The sequence below is a fragment of the Ochotona princeps genome, chromosome 8 (assembly GCF_030435755.1).
Source record: "Ochotona princeps isolate mOchPri1 chromosome 8, mOchPri1.hap1, whole genome shotgun sequence".
NCBI lineage: Eukaryota > Metazoa > Chordata > Mammalia > Lagomorpha > Ochotonidae > Ochotona > Ochotona princeps.
Genome location: NC_080839.1, coordinates 31,024,947 through 31,043,352, shown reverse-complemented (window position 1 = coordinate 31,043,352; position 18,406 = coordinate 31,024,947). Strand labels below are relative to the sequence as shown.

General features: G+C 36.6%; 1 protein-coding gene across 6 annotated transcripts in view; it reads left to right on the top strand.

The window, feature by feature from the left end:
• Nucleotides 1–18,406, top strand: part of PSME4 (proteasome activator subunit 4) — a 96,661-nt gene that overhangs the window by 32,628 nt on the left and 45,627 nt on the right. For 5 of the 6 annotated variants that reach the window (XR_009245953.1, XM_058667784.1, XM_058667783.1 and 2 more), the window contains 13 exons: nt 366–515; nt 1,069–1,132; nt 1,698–1,772; nt 2,891–3,013; nt 5,044–5,136; nt 5,871–6,136; nt 9,272–9,458; nt 10,218–10,307; nt 11,257–11,321; nt 11,541–11,691; nt 14,592–14,690; nt 14,894–14,963; nt 15,396–15,463. Coding sequence is in view for 5 of the 6 variants with exons in the window: in XM_058667784.1 (XP_058523767.1) it covers nt 366–515; nt 1,069–1,132; nt 1,698–1,772; nt 2,891–3,013; nt 5,044–5,136; nt 5,871–6,136; nt 9,272–9,458; nt 10,218–10,307; nt 11,257–11,321; nt 11,541–11,691; nt 14,592–14,690; nt 14,894–14,963; nt 15,396–15,463 (1,501 nt within the window). In the remaining variant the exon portion in view is untranslated. Of the gene's footprint in view, nt 1–365; nt 516–1,068; nt 1,133–1,697; nt 1,773–2,890; nt 3,014–5,043; nt 5,137–5,870; nt 6,137–9,271; nt 9,459–10,217; nt 10,308–11,256; nt 11,322–11,540; nt 11,692–14,591; nt 14,691–14,893; nt 14,964–15,395; nt 15,464–17,717; nt 17,934–18,406 lie in introns of all 6 variants that reach the window. The other variant, XM_004580143.3, reaches the window with a different exon arrangement.

The following is an 18,406-nucleotide window of genomic DNA, read 5'->3' as shown; positions in this document are numbered from 1 at the left end:
GCTTCTGCCTGGCCCAATTCTAGTTATTGAGGCCATTTAGAGAATGAAGCAGTAGATGGAAGGTTGTGTTTCCCCCTGCCTGACACTCTCGTCTTCCTTCTCTCCTGCCTTTCAAAAATGTTTTTTAAAAATCCCTTACATAAGAGGAAAATTTGCATTATCCCAAGTGTAATCAAGTATTCATTTAAGTGCTATAAAATGAATGTTTCTTTTTTTTTAATGAATGTTTCTTGTGGTCAAATTTGACGTGTGTGTCTGTGTAATATATCTCAGGAAAGCCTGTCCCTTGTCCTGTTTTGTCAGTCATATGTTGCTGTTGCAGAGCCTTTAGTCAGTAATGAGATACATGAAAACTTTTTCATTAGGTATTTCCCAGTGGATGCCACAGCTGAAATGCTAGAAGAATGGCGACCTTTAATGTGTCCCTTTGATGTAACAATGCAAAAGGCCATCACTTACTTTGAAATATTTCTTCCTACCTCCCTTCCTCCAGAACTTCATCATAAAGGTTTTAAGTAAGTATGGATGTGTGTTGACGAATTCTAGAAAACAGTAAGACGTGGAAATATACAACTAGTACAACAGTAATTTTTTGAAAGCTTGTAAATTCAGCAGCTAGATTTGTTTTTAAGCATGTGAAGCCTGACGCAGAAAAATAATTTAAATAAAAACAGTATTATTGTGACAAAACTGAAAAAAGGTAATGACTTTAAGAAACAAGAAAGGGAGAATTGTGAGAATAAGTATAGTAATAGGAAAACACTAATGCTATAGGAGAAAGGCAGGCAGAGAAAGGAGAAACTTGTAAATAATTCATAGAGCTGTGCAGTAATTAAGGCAGTGAAAGTTTAATACATGAGATCACATTTTTAACATAAGCAAATTGGAAAGGAAATACTCAGAGAAGAAATACTCCTTTGTTTCATAAAGTTTGTAACTTTGAGTATTATTTTTCTAGGTTGTATAGTTGTCAGTAAGAATAATAGATTAAAAAATTATAAAGGATACCTGGCTTTGCACCACTTTCTATAGTCAATTGCTATTCATAATGACATTTTTCTTCTTCAGACTTTGGTTTGATGAATTAATTGGCCTTTGGGTTTCAGTGCAAAATCTCCCACAGTGGGAGGGGGTGAGTATGCACTTCTTTTCTCCTCGCATACTTTTCAGTTTGGTGGTAAATAATAGCAATTTTCAGAAGTTCACGGAAAATAAGTTTGCTGAATAAACCTATACATTTGTTTCAAAATGATTTTGTACCAGACAAAAACTGACACACTGAAACAAATTCTTCTAATTTCATTTTTCCGTGAGCACGTTGAAGTAGTTTCATAGGAGTGACTGTAATGTTGTGGCCATTTTCATTTAATGTATGCTAAGAAAAATAGACATCTACTTTGGCGTGTATTGTAAAATGCATGAAGTCATTTGTTTGTTCCTTTGGTACCCATATTTGAATAATGCAAGACGCACAGTTTCTTTTCTGCATATTTGTGGCCTCACAATTTTCTTTTTTCTTTTCTTTGTGGGTTATATTGATGGGGTTCTTTTAGAAAATTTTCAGATTTTAAATCATTGGCATGAATCAGAACTTAAGTTGTGTGGTAATGATTGCCAAGAATAACAAATGGACAAGGGGTTTGACTATGATTTGTGAAAACAACAGAAATGTTAACTGTCTCTTCATTTACTTTCAGCAACTAGTAAATCTCTTTGCTCGGTTGGCTACAGATAATATAGGGTACATCGACTGGGATCCATATGTACCAAAGGTAATTAGAGAAATGTTCTTTATCCTCTGATTCCAAGTGCCAGACTAAATTTTTTTTTTACTATTAGTATTATATATATATGTGGAATTTAAAGTTAGTGGAATTTATCAGTCTCCTAAGTGTATGACTTCTTATGTTACCTATGCAGGACACAGACTCTTAAGTTTCAGAGCAATTTGAAAGTTTATTCCTAAGATTGTCAGACATTCATATGTATTGGATTAACCTGCTACTCTAGGGTGTTGCCCCCTGTTTAGTTCACATTACATATACACAGCTATGTATATGTAATGTATATATTCCTAATAGTATATGTAATTCCTATATGTGTATGTTTGTAATTGTGTGTATACATATATACACATATACATATATACATGCACATACAAATTCCTACGGTTAATGAGGCTGGAGATTCCATGTGGAAGTGTTTTGTGACACTGCATTTTCAATATTACTTCACCAGCAGTAGAATTACATATGGAACTTTGTTATACCTGGTGTTAGACATCCCAGTAATTTTGATGCACACCCTGACATTAAAATAGTGCTGGTGATCAGCAAAAGGCAAATACTCTGTTTGCCTGTGCTTGTATTGTCCTCTGCTATTGTTGCTCATTAGAAATTAATTGAGAAGTTGTGCTTGCTTCAACAGCACATATACTAGAAATTAATTGAGAAGTAGTTTTTTCCCACCTTTGGGCCTTTATTGTTAATAACAACTGATTGAAAGTATAGCTTGAATAGTAATAAAATGCAAATGTTAAGTGACTGACTAAGTACAAATTCTTAAGGGAACATCAAATCAGCATTAAAATTTTGAGAGGCTAAGTGATGTGCCTCAAGAAACTTGCTTAGGTTGTAACTGTTGTGTGTCATTGACAGAATGGGAGCATGGGAAAAATGATTGAGGTGAATTAAAGATAAAGAGGTGTTAGATTTTTTAGGTTTCATAATATCTTCTTTTTGCTTTTTCATGTTTACAAATATCTTGTTTGTTTTTTGGGGACAAGTGTCCAGCTGATTGACTTGCTTGTATCTGTGACCTCAGAGTGCCATGCAGTGTAACTTGATATTTATGAAGCACATTATAAATGTTTTTTTTTTTCTTTTTAAAGATATTTACAAGAATTTTGAGAAGCTTGAACCTTCCAGTTGGAAGCAGTCAAGTATTAGTTCCAAGATTTTTAACAAATGCTTATGATATAGGACATGCTGTAATTTGGATTACTGCTATGATGGTTCGTAATACCTAATATTTGTCTCATATAGTTCACCCCTATTTTGTGTTATCTATTAGAAGTTGTGTTTCATTACAGAGGTTTGTATTAAGGACTTGGTTGCACCTTTGATATTTGGCTGTTTTGTGATGTTATAATATCGTGTTTCTCAGATTCAGCATGTAACAATAATGTACCATTTATAAATCGCTGTTTATTCAAATGGATGTGAGAGATGGAGTTAGAAATTTATAATTTTGAAGAATTCAGAGTGTCTTAATATTCTTGTAGGCCAAGAACTAGGATCCCAAGGTAGGACTAGATTCTGCACATGCTCAGAAACTTTGTCACTTATTCACTGTTAATTTTCACATAAAGTATTACAGTGAACACAAAGTATCTTAACAGTAATCTCAGTGAAGGGAAAATTATGAAGTATCATTTTACTGAGTTACTGAAGGGAAGAAAAATAAAGTCACAGCTTAGATTTCAATGTCTTCCTTCAAATATAGTAGAGAAACTTTGTATTGTAATTTCTTGGCTTGTCATTCTTGTACTACACCTATAGCTATCTCTTCCTTGAATTACTATTATTGGTTCAAATTTACTGCTTGTTTCTATGGATATGATAGAGTAATTGTTAAAAGTTCACCTCTTTGGGGCCTGTACTGTGGCATAGTAGATAGAGCTTCTGCCTGCAGCATTAGCATTTCGTATGGGCACCAGTTTGAGTCCTAGCTACTCCACTTCCAATTCTGTTTCCTTCTAGTGCAACTGGGAAAGCAGCAGAGGACAGTGTAAGTGCTTTGGTCCCTGCTCCACGTGGGATATGCAGAAGTTGTCCTGGCTCCTGGCTTCAGGCTGGTAGCTATTAACAGCCGTTTGGAGAGTGAACCAGCCGATGGACGATGTTTCTGTATCCCCCTCTCTGTAACTCTGCCTTTCAAATAAATGAAATATTTTTTTTATAAGTTTACCTCTAAATTTTATTCTAAGGTAAATTCAAGCTCCCTTTGATACTTGCCATTTTTTGTTATATAGGCAGATCCTATTTTTTTCTGACTATTCAGTAAGAACAAAACATTTGAATATTTACTGTGTTAACAAGCAGTGGAAAGTGTATATTTTAGAGACCACAGGATTGGACAGTTTTAGCCCTGTTTGAGTTTTCACTCTGTTTTTTCACGGCTCTTATTGTGAGCTTCATTTTGTGTTTAATGGATATATATTTTTAAAAGTTTTTAAAAATCAGTATTGCCAATTACAAAGTGAAAAATTTGAAAATTGTTTGGATAATTTGCGTTGGAATTGCTTGCTTTTTGAGTGGTCATCCTGTTATAGAGACTGATTGGAAAAGGTGAACATACATCTCATTTCAGCAGGAAGCCATGTATTCCTGTTGTAGACTGACATTTTACTATGCCATTTCTTGAAAGACGACGTTTGTAAGACAGATATGCAGTTCCAGATGCCTACGTGTCTTCTCTCCTAGGGCTGTTCAACTTGATAACATGAAAAATATCTTCCTCCCCGCGCGTTTGTTGGTTGGTTGGTTGGTTGATTGGTTGTTTTGTCAGTAGATCAAGAAAAAAAATCAAGATGGGCCCCCATTTGTTTGATAGTTTTAAACATTTAAATATCATAAAATATTTATGAGTATATTTGTATAAATCTTGTTTCATGCAGTGAGAGGTTGACTTATTGAGCAATTTAAGAAGTAAATTTTTGTGTCTGTTATTACCATTCTTGATTATAGTAAGAGATCATTCTTGCTTAGTGATCAATTTCAGTATCTAAATTATTTGAGTACAGGACCATGAAATCTACTGTTACTCTAAATGGGATGATATCTTTTAAGATGTTCTTAGCTTTAGTGAATTGTTTTAGATTGATGTACATGAAGTTCATCAGGGAGTTGTTTCAGACTCTTACTTAGAGAATGAAAGTATGGTCCTGTTTTAGAGATTTGTATATAAGCTTGACTGTGGTGCTCCTTTCAGTTTTAATAATGTCATGTGGATACTGACATTTTTACTTTTTTATCTGGACAGGGTGGACCAAGTAAGCTAGTACAGAAACATTTAGCTGGTTTGTTTAACAGCATTACATCTTTTTACCATCCTTCAAATAATGGGCGCTGGCTGGTAAGCACATTCATTTTGCATTGTAATGATTGAGTATTTTCAAGATACAACTATGTTTACCTATTATGTATTCTGTAACTTGTAAAAGCATTTTGTTTGCTTCATTTGAAAACAAAATTTGGATTACAGGGTACTTCAGAAAGTTTAGAAAATAGGACTAAAATATAGATATTGGTGCAAAAAAAACAATTTAAAATTTTTATTTCAAAAACATTCATGCAAAATGAGTATATGAGACCTATGCATGGATTTCAAATTTTCTTATACTAAAATAAACCGATTCTCTGTTCCAGAATTTTTTTGAACTGTGCTGTGTATTAAATAATTCATTTCAAATTCAATTACTGTGTTTATAGAATGTGTGAAGATAAATTATGACAATATTAGTGTGGTAGTTAATGACAAACTGTCATATTTTAACATCAAATTAGCAAAAATACACAAAGGCACAAAGGCACTGTCTCCAGCCAGCAATTTTGTTTGTTTTATTCACATTGTGTAGTTAAAATTGCTTTCTGTAAAATTGAAATTTTAAGGGGGTACTAGAAATTCTTTTAGAACTAGAATATCCAACTAACTAATATTTTGAATACTTAATTGGGAAGAGAGTATTTGTTTCAACATGTTGTGTAGGTCTTCAGTAAGAGGAGTTATTAAGTCTTTATTTGAGGGAAAGGAACCACAAGTGTGGGAAAGTGGAACCTACCCAGACCTTTTTGCTTCTCTGTTCCCAGAATAAGTTAATGAAACTACTTCAGCGACTGCCAAACAGTGTTGTTAGAAGATTGCATCGTGAAAGATACAAGAAGCCCTCTTGGTTAACTCCTGTGCCTGATAGCCATAAGCTCACTGATCAAGATGTTACAGACTTTGTACAATGCATTATTCAGCCTGTCCTCTTGGCTATGTTTAGCAAAACTGGTAGTCTAGAAGCAGCCCAGGCTCTGCAGAATCTTGCACTCATGAGACCTGAGTTAGTAATACCCCCTGTACTTGAAAGGTAAGTGTAGCTTTACATGTTTCTATTCAAACCCTGTCGTTGGATTATTTTTTATCTGTTCCTTTTTCTCTGTTCTGTTTTAGTCATCTTTCTTACTAGCATCTGTTTTTGTTTTTCCATGTTTATTTCTATTTGTATGGAAGAAGTTCAGTGATTGCTTTTGACAATATAACAGTGAATTAGAAGTACAAAATAAATTTTTGTTTTCCTGCTTTATATAATCTTAAGTATGTTTTTATGTGAATTTTCTTGCATTCATTTTGTTTTCTATAGTAAGACAAAAACAGTTCTCTCCTTACTAGTTACTGTCATGGTATAGATTTGTTATGCTTCTTGAGAACTTTCAATTTAAAAAAAGAGAATTATTTATTTGAGAGAGAGAGAGACCCCACAAATTGATACGTTGGTTTCTGGCTGTGATGGAAGCTGGGAGCCAGAAACTGGATTCAGGTCTCCTCTGCAGGTGTCAAGAATCCAGCTACAGTTACTTTGAGCCATCACCACTGCCCCCTAGCGTCTGCAGCTATAATCAGAATCAGCAGAAAAAACAGGAACTAGCCCACATATTGTGATATAAGACATGGTTATTCAGTGGTATGCTTTTTCTATTCAATGGTGCTGTAATTATTGTTTTAACTTCATACCTGCTGTTGACTTTTCTTCGTGGCTTCTCATTTAAGGGAATGTATAGTGATGGCGTAGTAGAGACTACCATATCAATACGTGAAGATACAATGCAATAAGCATCCTTACTCCTTTTTTTTTTTTTTTTTTAAAGATTTTATTTATTTTTATTGCAAAGTCAGATATACAGAGAGGAGGAGAGACAGAGAGGAAGATCTTCTGTCCAGTGATTCACTCCCCAAGTGAGTGCAATGGCTAGTGCTGTGCTGATCCAAAGCCAGGATCCAGGAGCCTCCTCCAGGTCTCCCACGTGGGTGCAGGGTCCCAAAGCTTTGGGCCGTCCTCGACTGCCTTCCCAGGCCCCAAGCAGGGAGCTGGATGGGAAGTGGAGCTGCTGGGATTAGAACCCGCGCCCGTATGGGACCCCGGCACGTTCAAGGTGATGACTTTAGCTGCTAGGCTACGCTGCCGGGCCCGCATCCTTACTTCTAAAGCAAAGATGGACGCCTAATGAAACTGTTAGAAGCGTGTGGACAATGGGGTGCTGGACTGTCTTACGTCGTCTGTACCAGCAATGTTGGGGTACAAATAACAGACTGATAGAATCATGACTCCTTATGAAGGACTATCCTATTGTAATAATATGTGAAAAATCAGTTGGGAGGTGGGAATTTAGGGGGGTGGATCCCAGGCCCTGTGGAATTGTACCATAAAATTCAAAATAAAAAAAAATAATTTTGCCCTTTTGTTTAAAAAAAAAAAAGACATGAGCATCTTAGCTGATGCCATGGTTTTTATGTTTTATTTTGTTGTTGTTGTTGTTGGCAGCATGCTTTAGCTTTCTGTAAGGCCTCTATTATCCCATTTTCAGCTTTATGACTTTTCTCAAAATGTCTTTGCCAAACTGGAGCAGGTAGCAAAAAATGGTGTTTGTTTTATCTCATGTACCCTTGTAGGAAACCTGGAAAAAGCTTCTGGCTCTTACCTTCCATCTAGGACAGCCTTGGTTTTTGTGGCCATTTGGGGAGTTAGCTACTGAATGAAGGATCTTTCTCTCCTTTTTTCCCTGTCTCCCTATAACTCTGCCTTGCAAAGAAAAATTAAGAAATGAGACACATGGAGGCATAACTAGCTAATCCTCCACCTTAGTGCTAACATCCCATATTGGTACCAGTTCAAGTTCCAGCTGTTCTTTAGATCCACTCCCTGCTTTTGTCCTTGGGGGACAGCAGAGGATGGCTGGAGTCCTTGAGCTCCTGTACCCACTTGGGAGACCTGGAGGAAGCTCCTGTCTGTGAACTTCAGATTGGCACAGCTCTTGCTATGGTGACGCTTTGTAAAGTGATCCAATGGATGGAAAGATAGCGCTCTTTCTCACTCATTCTCTCTCTCTCTCTGAGTAAAAAATACATTTTTTTTTAAGCAGGTCGTTACCCGAATGTGTCTCTGTTATCTGCAAATTCTGATACTTAATCTGTCACCCTCTGTCTTTTCATTCATTAATATTTAAGCTAAGTTGTACCTTACTTTCCTAACCTTTTGTTTTTTCTCTGCACATCTTATGTCACTAATATTCTTCCAGTATATAGAATTTAGTTAGGAAATGGATCATGAGAGGCAGGCAGTTTTCCCTATGTTTGGCCCTCAGTGATCTTTGCTACTTGGCCTCTCTAGGGTACCAAAATTTTAAAGTCAGTGTTGGCTCCCTACCCCTCCCTGGAGAGGAGGAACTTCTGTCCGAATTCATATCTAACATTTTGCCTGTTTTACTTTAAATGTGTCTTGAATAGTGAGATAAATTTTTAGTCAAAGACCTGCTAATTAAAATAAATATAGATTTGAGTATTTTCCATCCTATTTATAAATCCCCTGCTTTCCCATCAGGTGTGTGTGTGTGTGTGTGTGTGTGTGTATGAACATACACACAACACGGGAAAGATAAGTTTTTGTTATTGCTTACCTTTTCTGTGTTAGTATAATTTGAAATGGCTAAATTTTAGATGATTTCCCCCTTTAGGATGTCAGATGTAAAATTACTAAGCCAAACTGTATGTTCTTGGCTCTTAAGTACTTAGTGATTAAAGATTGCATTTATCTTACTCCTGGTATATTTACTCTGGGATTAGAAATATTCTCATATGATGCTAATAACTGGGATGTAATTGTAAAAGTATAATACTCTTTAGGAGTAATATGAGAGTAATTTTAGTAAGAGTGTTTTTATAAAAAGTAAGAGCATTTGTAATTCATTATTCCTGAGAATTATATTAATACCCACTGACTACTAAGTTAGTCTGATGCAAATATTGCAAGTTTTTGTTCCTTGTCACTGCATTTTAGATGGAGAAAGGTGGCACAGAAGCAAAGGGGTAAAGATACAGGCAGTAGTCTTGGTGTATCTTTTCTTTGTGTAAATTGTTAACTTGATGTTGACTATAAACCTTTCAATCAAATTAGTAGCTTATGAATTTATTACATTTAATGTTTTAAAATTCTGCTTTCAAACTGTAGAACATATCCTGCACTAGAGACATTAACAGAACCTCACCAGCTCACAGCCACTTTAAGTTGTGTAATTGGAGTAGCCCGCAGTTTGGTATCCGGGGGCAGGTGGTTTCCTGAAGGTCCAACACACATGCTACCTCTGTTGATGAGAGCATTGCCTGGGGTGGATCCAAATGATTTTAGTAAATGCATGGTAGGTATTCAGGCATTCTGATGATCTTGTTTTATGCTTTGATGTTTTAATTGTGTAAATTGATATGTTTTTAATTTCTCTTAGACACACTTTAGTGCATAAGTTTGATCTAAAATCTGCGAAGCAACAGATGATATGTGTGTAGATGCATACATTTAGATATATTAGGGCAGTCAGTCTGTATAATACTTTCCTTTAACAGTAAATTATGTTATGTAGTCTGTATATAATTAATAATCATACTGTGCTTTATAGCTCATTACTGTTTCTTCAATATGTATGATACAAATCATAGTGTAGGATCATTTCCACTTTCCTTCATCTGCTTTGAAGACAAGAGCATGTGATAAGTTAACTCTCTATGTTATGTTTATACATGTCTTCAGACCTACCATTTTTTAGAACTACCTTGTTTCTTAGTTGGTCTCAGTATGTGCATTAGCAGTTTCTGTTCTTAGATATTGCTACATTTTTAGGTGCTAGGCAGAGTAACTTATTATTGACAAAAGGTTAGAGAACTTTGTATTGAAATCTAAATAGATAAGTTATGAAAGGAAATTCAGTGTAGTTTCATTACTAAAGCAGTAGCTAGTGAATTGTGAGGAACAGTTAAATGCCCAGCTGTAACAGAAAAATATGAAGAAAGGTTTTGGAATTTCCCTCATAATTTCTTCGGGTACTTTATCATATTTTACAGTATACTTATGTTGAACTAGAATTATGTAGCTAACGTTGAAAATTCTTTGCCTCTTTCTGTAGATCACATTCCAGTTTATAGCAACATTTTCTACTCTGGTGCCTTTAGTGGATTGTTCATCTGTACTACAAGAAAAAAATGACCTCACAGAAGTAAGGATGCTTTCCGGTTATCACAGGGTTAACTGAGTTTTAAATCTGACTGTATTATGTGCAGCAGTGTTTCTCAGGGTTCTTATTTTGTGAGTAGAAGTGCATAAATTGAAGGCTAGGCTGTCATTGCTAAGAGTGTGAGGAGCACCTGCCACAGGCAGTGACTCAAATGTAGGCCACTTTTGTAAACAGCTGACATCTGGAGGCATATTTCAATTTTGTTTCACTTTTCAGTGTGTTATTCAGCCAGTGTGGTGTCCATCATGCTGCTGAGTTAGGGATAAATCTCTCCAGGGGATTGGAATCTATGAAGAAAGATTTTATCTGTTTCTCGTTCTGTTAAAACTATTTTCTGGGGCCCAGTGTGTTAGCCTAGTGCTTGAAGTCCTCGCCTTCCACGCACCAGGATCCTATGTGGGCATTCTTTCTTGTTCCGGCTGCTTCACTTCCCATCCAGCTGCCTGCCTGTGGCCTGGGAAAGTGGTGGAGGACAGCCCAAAGCCTTGGGACCCTGCACCCATGTGGGAGACCTGGAAGAAGCTCCTAGCTCCTGGCGTAGCTCTGACCATTGCAGCCACTTGAGTATCAGCAGACAGAGTATCTTCCTTTCTGTCTCTCCTCTTGTCCTTATATCTGATTTTCCAATAAAATCAATAAATATTATTTAAAAAACTATTTTCTTTGTTGTTCAGTTTCCCTCAAAATAATTTGGATACTGTATTGTAGTTATTGTTTTATATTGCAAATGTGTTTTAACCTGAATTGCATTATGAAGATGGCTCTTAAGTGCTTATTTTGATCCTTTGAACATATATTAAATTCTGCACAATTTTGTAATGATAGTGCTCCTTATTCAGTATAATTTACTGTTAGACTTATTTGGAAGGTGACAATTAGTTTAAAAAAATCGAAGGCTTTTTGTGATTTTTGTCTGATCGGAATGTTATAGGTGGAACGAGAACTTTGTTCAGCCACGGCTGAGTTTGAGGATTTTGTTCTACAGTTTATGGACAGGTAAGCTTGTGGCCCACATCTGTCCTCTTTTATTCAGGAAGATTAATGTCTTGATCCAAAACCTTGGCTTTTCTCCCTGCATTGTTAAAACTGTAATTAACATTCTTAAGGCTGGTTCTTTGGAAATTACAGAAGACAATAGAGGTTTTACCTAATGATCATCAAAAATATTAAGCCAGTTTTTAGTTGCTAAAATTATGCTTTTTTTAAATCATTTAGATGTTTCGGACTTATAGAAAGTAGCACATTGGAACAAACCAGGGAAGAGACAGAAACTGAAAAAATGACTCACTTGGAGAGTTTGGTCGAATTAGGTCTCTCTTCTACGTTTAGTACAATCCTCACACAGTGTTCCAAAGAAATATTTATGGTAAGAGTGTGGCTGTAAAAAATTAACTTCTGATTTTTTTAGTTTTATTGAATGTCTTTTAAAAGTATATATCTGGTTATTTCATGTGTATATCATGTTATGCCTGTTGATCCTTTCTACTCACAATAAATGTGAAAAGAATGTTCAGTTGGTCCTTATTACGCATGAGTTCTGTATTTGCAAACCCATCGATTTGCTCAGATTTATTAGTAGTCTCAGTCAGTGGTTTTCTTACATTTAAGTTACCTGATGTAAGAATTTCCAGCTGAAGTTGAACAAGGTGATGCTCTGCTTTGTTTTTATATTGTTCCTAAGCAAACATCTTTGTGATCCTTTTTACTGCCACATTTTCCACATTTTGGTGCTTTCATGGGTGATTTCACTGTTAATAAATGTTAAAAATAGACACCCCCCCCCCCAAAAGTTGAATGTTTTGGTACTGATGTTTCTAAGCTAAAGAGAGCTGAACTGTGTAACATTAGGTATAAGTAGTAGTGCTGTTTTGTTTAATCAACAATAGGTGTTACAAGGTAGCTGTAGGGGCTGCTAGCATTATGGCATGGTGGGTAAAGCCGCTGCTTGCAATTCCATTGTCCCACATGAGCACAGGTTTGACTCCCGGCTGCTCCACTTTAGATTCATCTCCCTTATGCTGCACCTGGTAAAACAGCAAGTGTCCTCAACACCAGTCTGGGAAAACCGGGAAGAAACTTCTGGCATCAACCTCGTCCTTTCTTGGCTGTTTTAGACATTTGGGGGCTAGGTGAATGAATGGAGGAATCTTTCTCTTACCTGCTCTCTCTGGAACTATGCTTTAAAATAAATAAAATTTAAAAAGTTAAAGCAAGACTATCTGCCTATCAATTGATAATATTACTGTGACCAGAGACTCCCAGGAACCTAATTCTCTGATAGTTAGGCATTCATAACAACTTGAGAGTGTAACTTCTGCAAGTAATAAGAAGTAACTGAACTGTAAAATTTTACAGTTAAAACAATTACTCAGGGGCCCGGCGGCGTGGCCTAGCGGCTAAAGTCCTCGCCTTGAAAGCCCCGGGATCCCATATGGGCGCCGGTTCTAATCCCGGCAGTTCCACTTCCCATCCAGCTCCCTGCTTGTGGCCTGGGAAAGCAGTTGAGGACTGCCCAATGCATTGGGACCCTGCACCCGCGTGGGAGACCTGGAAGAGGTTCCAGGTTCCCGGCTTCGGATTGGCGCGCATCGGCCCGTTGCGGCTCACTTGGGGAGTGAATCATTGGACGGAAGATCTTCCTCTCTGTCTCTCCTCCTCTGTGTATATCTGTCTGTAATAAAATGAATAAATCTTTAAAAAAAACACAATTACTCAGGAGAGAACTTTTGGTAGTTTAAGATTTGTTTATTTTGAGACTGTGATAGACAGACATTGATTTTCCATCTGCTGGTTCACTTGCTAAATGTCTACAACAGATAGACCAGGCTGCAGCCACCAGCATGGAACTCTATGGGGATCTTGTGTGGGTGACAGGGACCCAGCTACTTGGGTCATAACCTGTTGCTTTTTCTCAGGCACATTAGCAGGGGGTTGGTAGAGTTGGAGGAAGCACACAAACAAAACAGAGCAGCTGGGACATGAATGGGCACTCTAGCATGGGTTCCTGGCACAATGCACTCTGCTGTGTATGCTTTCGTGTAACGTTTTATTTATCAGCCTAACTGATGAGTTGAAAACAGCTGTTTTCATAAAGGCATTTTATGACTATTAACTTCATTGGTACTAGCTGACATTTTATGTATAGCTTTTTTTGTTTGTTTTGTTTATTTTTAAGATTGATTGGTTTATTTGAAGAGCAGAGGTACAGAAGACAGAGATAGGGTTCTTGCATCAAATGACTCATTCCACACATGGCTACAATGGCTGACACTGGGCCTGCTCAAAGCCGAGAGCTTCTCCCACGTCTCCCACATGGGTGCAGGGGCCCAAGCACTTGGACATCTGCTGCTTTCTCAGACACATTATCAGGATGAGAAATGGAACTGCTGGCACTTGAACCAGGATCCACTTGGGATGGTGGCACTTCAAACACCACACTGTATTTCTATGTCTTCTTCATTTGAGATGATTGCTGTTAAATATATTAATCCTGGTTAAAAGTTAATCTCAGGCAGACATTTAATGTAGTGGTTAAAATCCTTGTGTTTCCACTTCTGGCTCCTGACTCCAGCTTCCTGCCAGTGCCAGCGTGGGACCAGGGATATCACTCGGAATTGAGTTCTTGCCACCATGAATGACTTGGATTGCATTCCTGGCTTCAGCGTCAGCCCTGCACTGACTATCCCAGTCGTTCAGGGAATAAGCCGTAGAGAACGGCAGCCCTCTAGTTCTCTCTTTTGTCAATCAAATAAATAAGTTTAAAGTAAATAAGTAGAAGTTAAATTATCCTATAGCTAAATATGTGAAATATTTATTGATGTTTATGAAATTATCATAAATCATCTCTTGTCTAAAGTTGTATATTAAAAATATAACCATTATTAACAGGTTTGAACATCATGTTTGCATGTAAAAGTTAAAAGTGTGCATGATCATAAAATGAAATAGATATTATTCTTAAAAATTAGCTGTATTATGTTGAATTAACCAACAAGATGATAACAGCTTGTGTTCACCATGTAAAATTCGTGAGTAGGCTTCTGTAGCAAGTAGAATCTTCTATATAAAATGCTATATTTAAGTTAGATCATTTGCAAAGGTTTGTAGACCCAAATGCAAAATTACCAAGCAAATCCTAAGGTGCTCATTCAACTATTTTTGGCATAGGTTAAGTATACTTATCATTTTTCTTCTATGTTGCATATGATGTTTATTTTTCTAAAACATGTGGCCTGAGCATTCTCTTTTCTTAATCTGTTTTCCCAGGTGGCCCTTCAGAAGGTGTTTAATTTTTCTATTTCACATATATTTGAAACAAGAGTAGCAGGCCGGATGGTGGCAGACATGTGCCGTGCTGCTGTAAAGGTGAGTTGTGGTTTTTGTGGGTTTTTTTAACAAATCAGTTTATGACTCACTACCTAGCAATTCTGTATGATAAGTTATTTTAGAAGCAATTGTTACACTTTAAATACACAGTTGTTACCACTGAACATAGTTGTGGCGTATGTTTTATAAATGTTAAATATTTGCCTTTTTAAAAAAGCTCATTTATACAAATATATTTTCAGTGCTGCCCAGAAGAATCTTTGAAGTTATTTGTTCCTCACTGCTGCAATGTTATAACTCAGCTTACGATGAGTAAGTCCTAGGATTTTCATGGTTTTAGGTTAAAGCTTGTCAATGACAGGTTTGTTAGCCTGTGCAGTGTTTTACTTACAGTATTTTGGGAGGGGAGAGGAATTACCCCAAAAAGAGGTATTATCCTGGGTGACTGTTAGCTTAGAAATTTTAATTTTTCCATTAAGATTTTTATACAATAGCTCACCAGAGATACCTTCACAAATTACCACTTATTTTTTGCAATGTGGAGGCGTAGAAGTCATGCCTCATGTTTATTTTCTTCTAAATTAAGTTTCCAGCTCTTCTTATAACTAGTTCACTTTCATTAAAAAAAAAAATCTTCATAAGAGACTTTCCTCCACATTTAAAACATTAAATAGAAATAATAAATATGGGTATTTTTACTTGGATGTGTAGTTTTTCTCTCTGATAATATTTTGCCATTTTTAGATGATGATGTATTGAATGAAGAAGAATTAGACAAGGAGTTACTATGGAATCTTCAACTTTTATCTGAGGTATTACAAATAAATCTTTGGATTCAGAAATACGAGAATGTTACTTGTTAGGATTAATCCTTGGGACTGGTATTGCGCTGAAACAAAACTATGACTCGTGACATTGGCATCCCACATTGGAGGACTGGTTCAAGTCTTGGCTTCTCTGCTTCTGTTTATCTCCTTGTTCATGTGCATGGGAAATGGCTTGGATTTTCAGTCTCATGCTGCCCATGTGGGAGACCAAGAAGGAATTAGAGGCGCCTGGCTTCAGACTGTCTTAGTCCTAACCAATTCTGGGTGTAAGCTATAGGATGGATTATCTCTTGCTTTGTTGCTCTGCTTTCAAATAAGCAAAGCAGTAAGTCTTAAAAAGATGCTGGAAGACAGAATTAGAGTCATAGGAAAAAAATATTTAGTCCTTCTTACAAAGGGCTAAAACATGAAAAGTCAAAAGTTTTGAAAATGCTTTAATACATCTGCACAATTTCAAAGTATCTCATACCCTGGTTATAAAGAAATCAAAGCAGCGTGGTAATTATTGATTACTGCATATCTAACCGTCTGTTCAGCTGAGTTTTCATAAATTAATTGTAATATGAGTAACTTACTAATTAAGCAGTTTAAGGTCTTGTATTGGGCCCAGGAATCCTGAAACCGTGGATTAATTACATGTTCTTTGAGACATGCTTTGAATTTTTATTTTTCTGAACTCCCCTAAAGGTTGAATGTAGTGAATAGCAGACCTATGGCTGTGCCAGAGCCCACATAACTCATTGTGCTTTTGAATACATTGGTGGTATTCTGAAGTGTTCTGGACCATTGGAATTGTGTAAGCACAGTTCAAATTCAGATACTATCTTAGTCGACATTTTTGTGATATCCAGATGATTGCAAAAGCCCAAATGACCCAAGATCAAATATTTGTAAAAGAGTGGTTGGTTTGGAAGGAGACAAGATCCTCACCACTAGTCCATCAGATTTCTTTAAAAGCCATAGTTATGTGCCAGTAGGTCAAATTTGGTTAGAAGGTGATTATCTACAAAATTCTACAGATTCCAGGTACTATGAACTTCTTCCACATAGGCTGATAAGAGGATGAGTCTTCTTTAGGGTTGGCCTCTGAATGACTTTGAAGTTCAATATGACAGCCCTAATGTTCACTGATTTTCTGATAATTAGCAAGCATTTATTTCTTTGACGTGTTTCTTTCAAATGAATTTGTAATTACCATTGATACCATGTAATTACCAATAAACTATTTGCTATTCAGAAAAATTTAGATTTCATAGATTATTTTTCCTTCTATGTTTTAAATTTGGCCATTAATCAAATTTCACTTCTCTTAATGAACTTAGTCCAGGTTTTGAGAGTAGCGGTTTGCAGCTGCCTCCTACAGCAAGTCATTCCAAATGGGTATCATTTGAAGTCCTGACCATTCTATTTCTGTTCCAGTCCCTGCTAATATACTTGGGAAAGCAGCAGAGGGTGGCCCTTAATGCTTGAGCCCCTGCAGCTTTGTGAGAAAGCCAGAGGAGGCACCAGGCTCCTGACATTGACCTTGCCCTGCCCTGGTTGTTGAGGCCATTTGGAGAGTGAACCTGCAGATGGAGGACATTTGTCTCTCCCTCTCTCTCTCTAACTCTGCTTTTCAGATAAATAAACATAAATATTTAAAAAAAAATCAGTCAAAAATTTAAGTAAATTTTATCTCTTTTGAAATGATTGTTACTGTGACATATTGAAAGCTTAACTCAGAAAATGTATTCTCATTTTTATTATTTTTTTAAAAGATTTATTTATTTTTTTATTGCAAAGTCAGATATATAGAGAGAGGAGGAGAGATAGAGAGGAAGATCTTCTGTCCAGTGATTCACTCCCCAAGTGACTACAACGGCTGGTGCTGCGCTGATCCGAAGCCAGGAGCTGTTCCAATTCCCACATGGGTGCAGGGTCCCAAGGCTTTGGGCTGTCCTCGATGGCTTACTGCTTTCCAAGGCCACAAGCACAGGGAGCTGGAAGGGAAGCGGGGCTGCGGGGATTAGAACCAGCGCCCATATGGGATCCCGGCACGTTCAAGGCGAGGACTTTAGTCACTAGGCCACGGCGCCAGGCCCATGTATTCTGATCTTTAAAATTGATTAGTTTCTAGAATCTAGTTAAAATGATAGACCTAAAATGAGTTTGTTATTTAAAAACACTAGGTAGCCATTCAATTTTGTGTTGGTTATTGATTCTTGATCTTGTAATTGTTCTGTCTCTGTTTTCTTTTTAGATCACTCGTGTGGATGGGAAGAAGTTGCTTCTTTATAGGGAGCAGCTTGTAAAGATTCTCCAAAGAACCCTACGTTTAACTTGTAAGCAGGGTTACACTCTGTCTTGTAACCTTTTGCATCATCTTCTTCGTTCTACTACACTAATCTACCCTACAGAATACTGCAGTGTGCCAGGAGGCTTTGACAAGCCTCCCTCTGAATACTTTCCTATCAAGGCAAGCATTTTCAATAATTTAGGATTCAAGAATATACTGAGTTCCTTTTCTAATAGTCTCAAAGCATATTTTGTTTTGTTTTGTACAAAGATGTCAGTGTTTACTTCAAAGGATGTTATTAAAACTTATAAGGATGCATTATATTTGTACTGTCTCACTTCATGTAGAGCTAAAATTCTAGTTTTTCTTTGTTGTTTAAACATGAAATAAATTAGCATGTCATATCTAACCTCCTATTTTCTAAAATTTTATTGCTAAGTTAAATATCCTTAGGTGTATTGCTATTATTATTATATTATTTGTTACTGTGTACTCATTGACTGTCTCTTCTGGGAAACTCTCCAGGAGTCAGAATGAGGATATAAGATAATTTTATCATGTGTCTTTTTGACACATTGTTTGCTAAATTAGGTTTGTATTACTTACAAACTCTATATGTATGTGTTCTCCACTTCTGAACTTTTTCACAAATG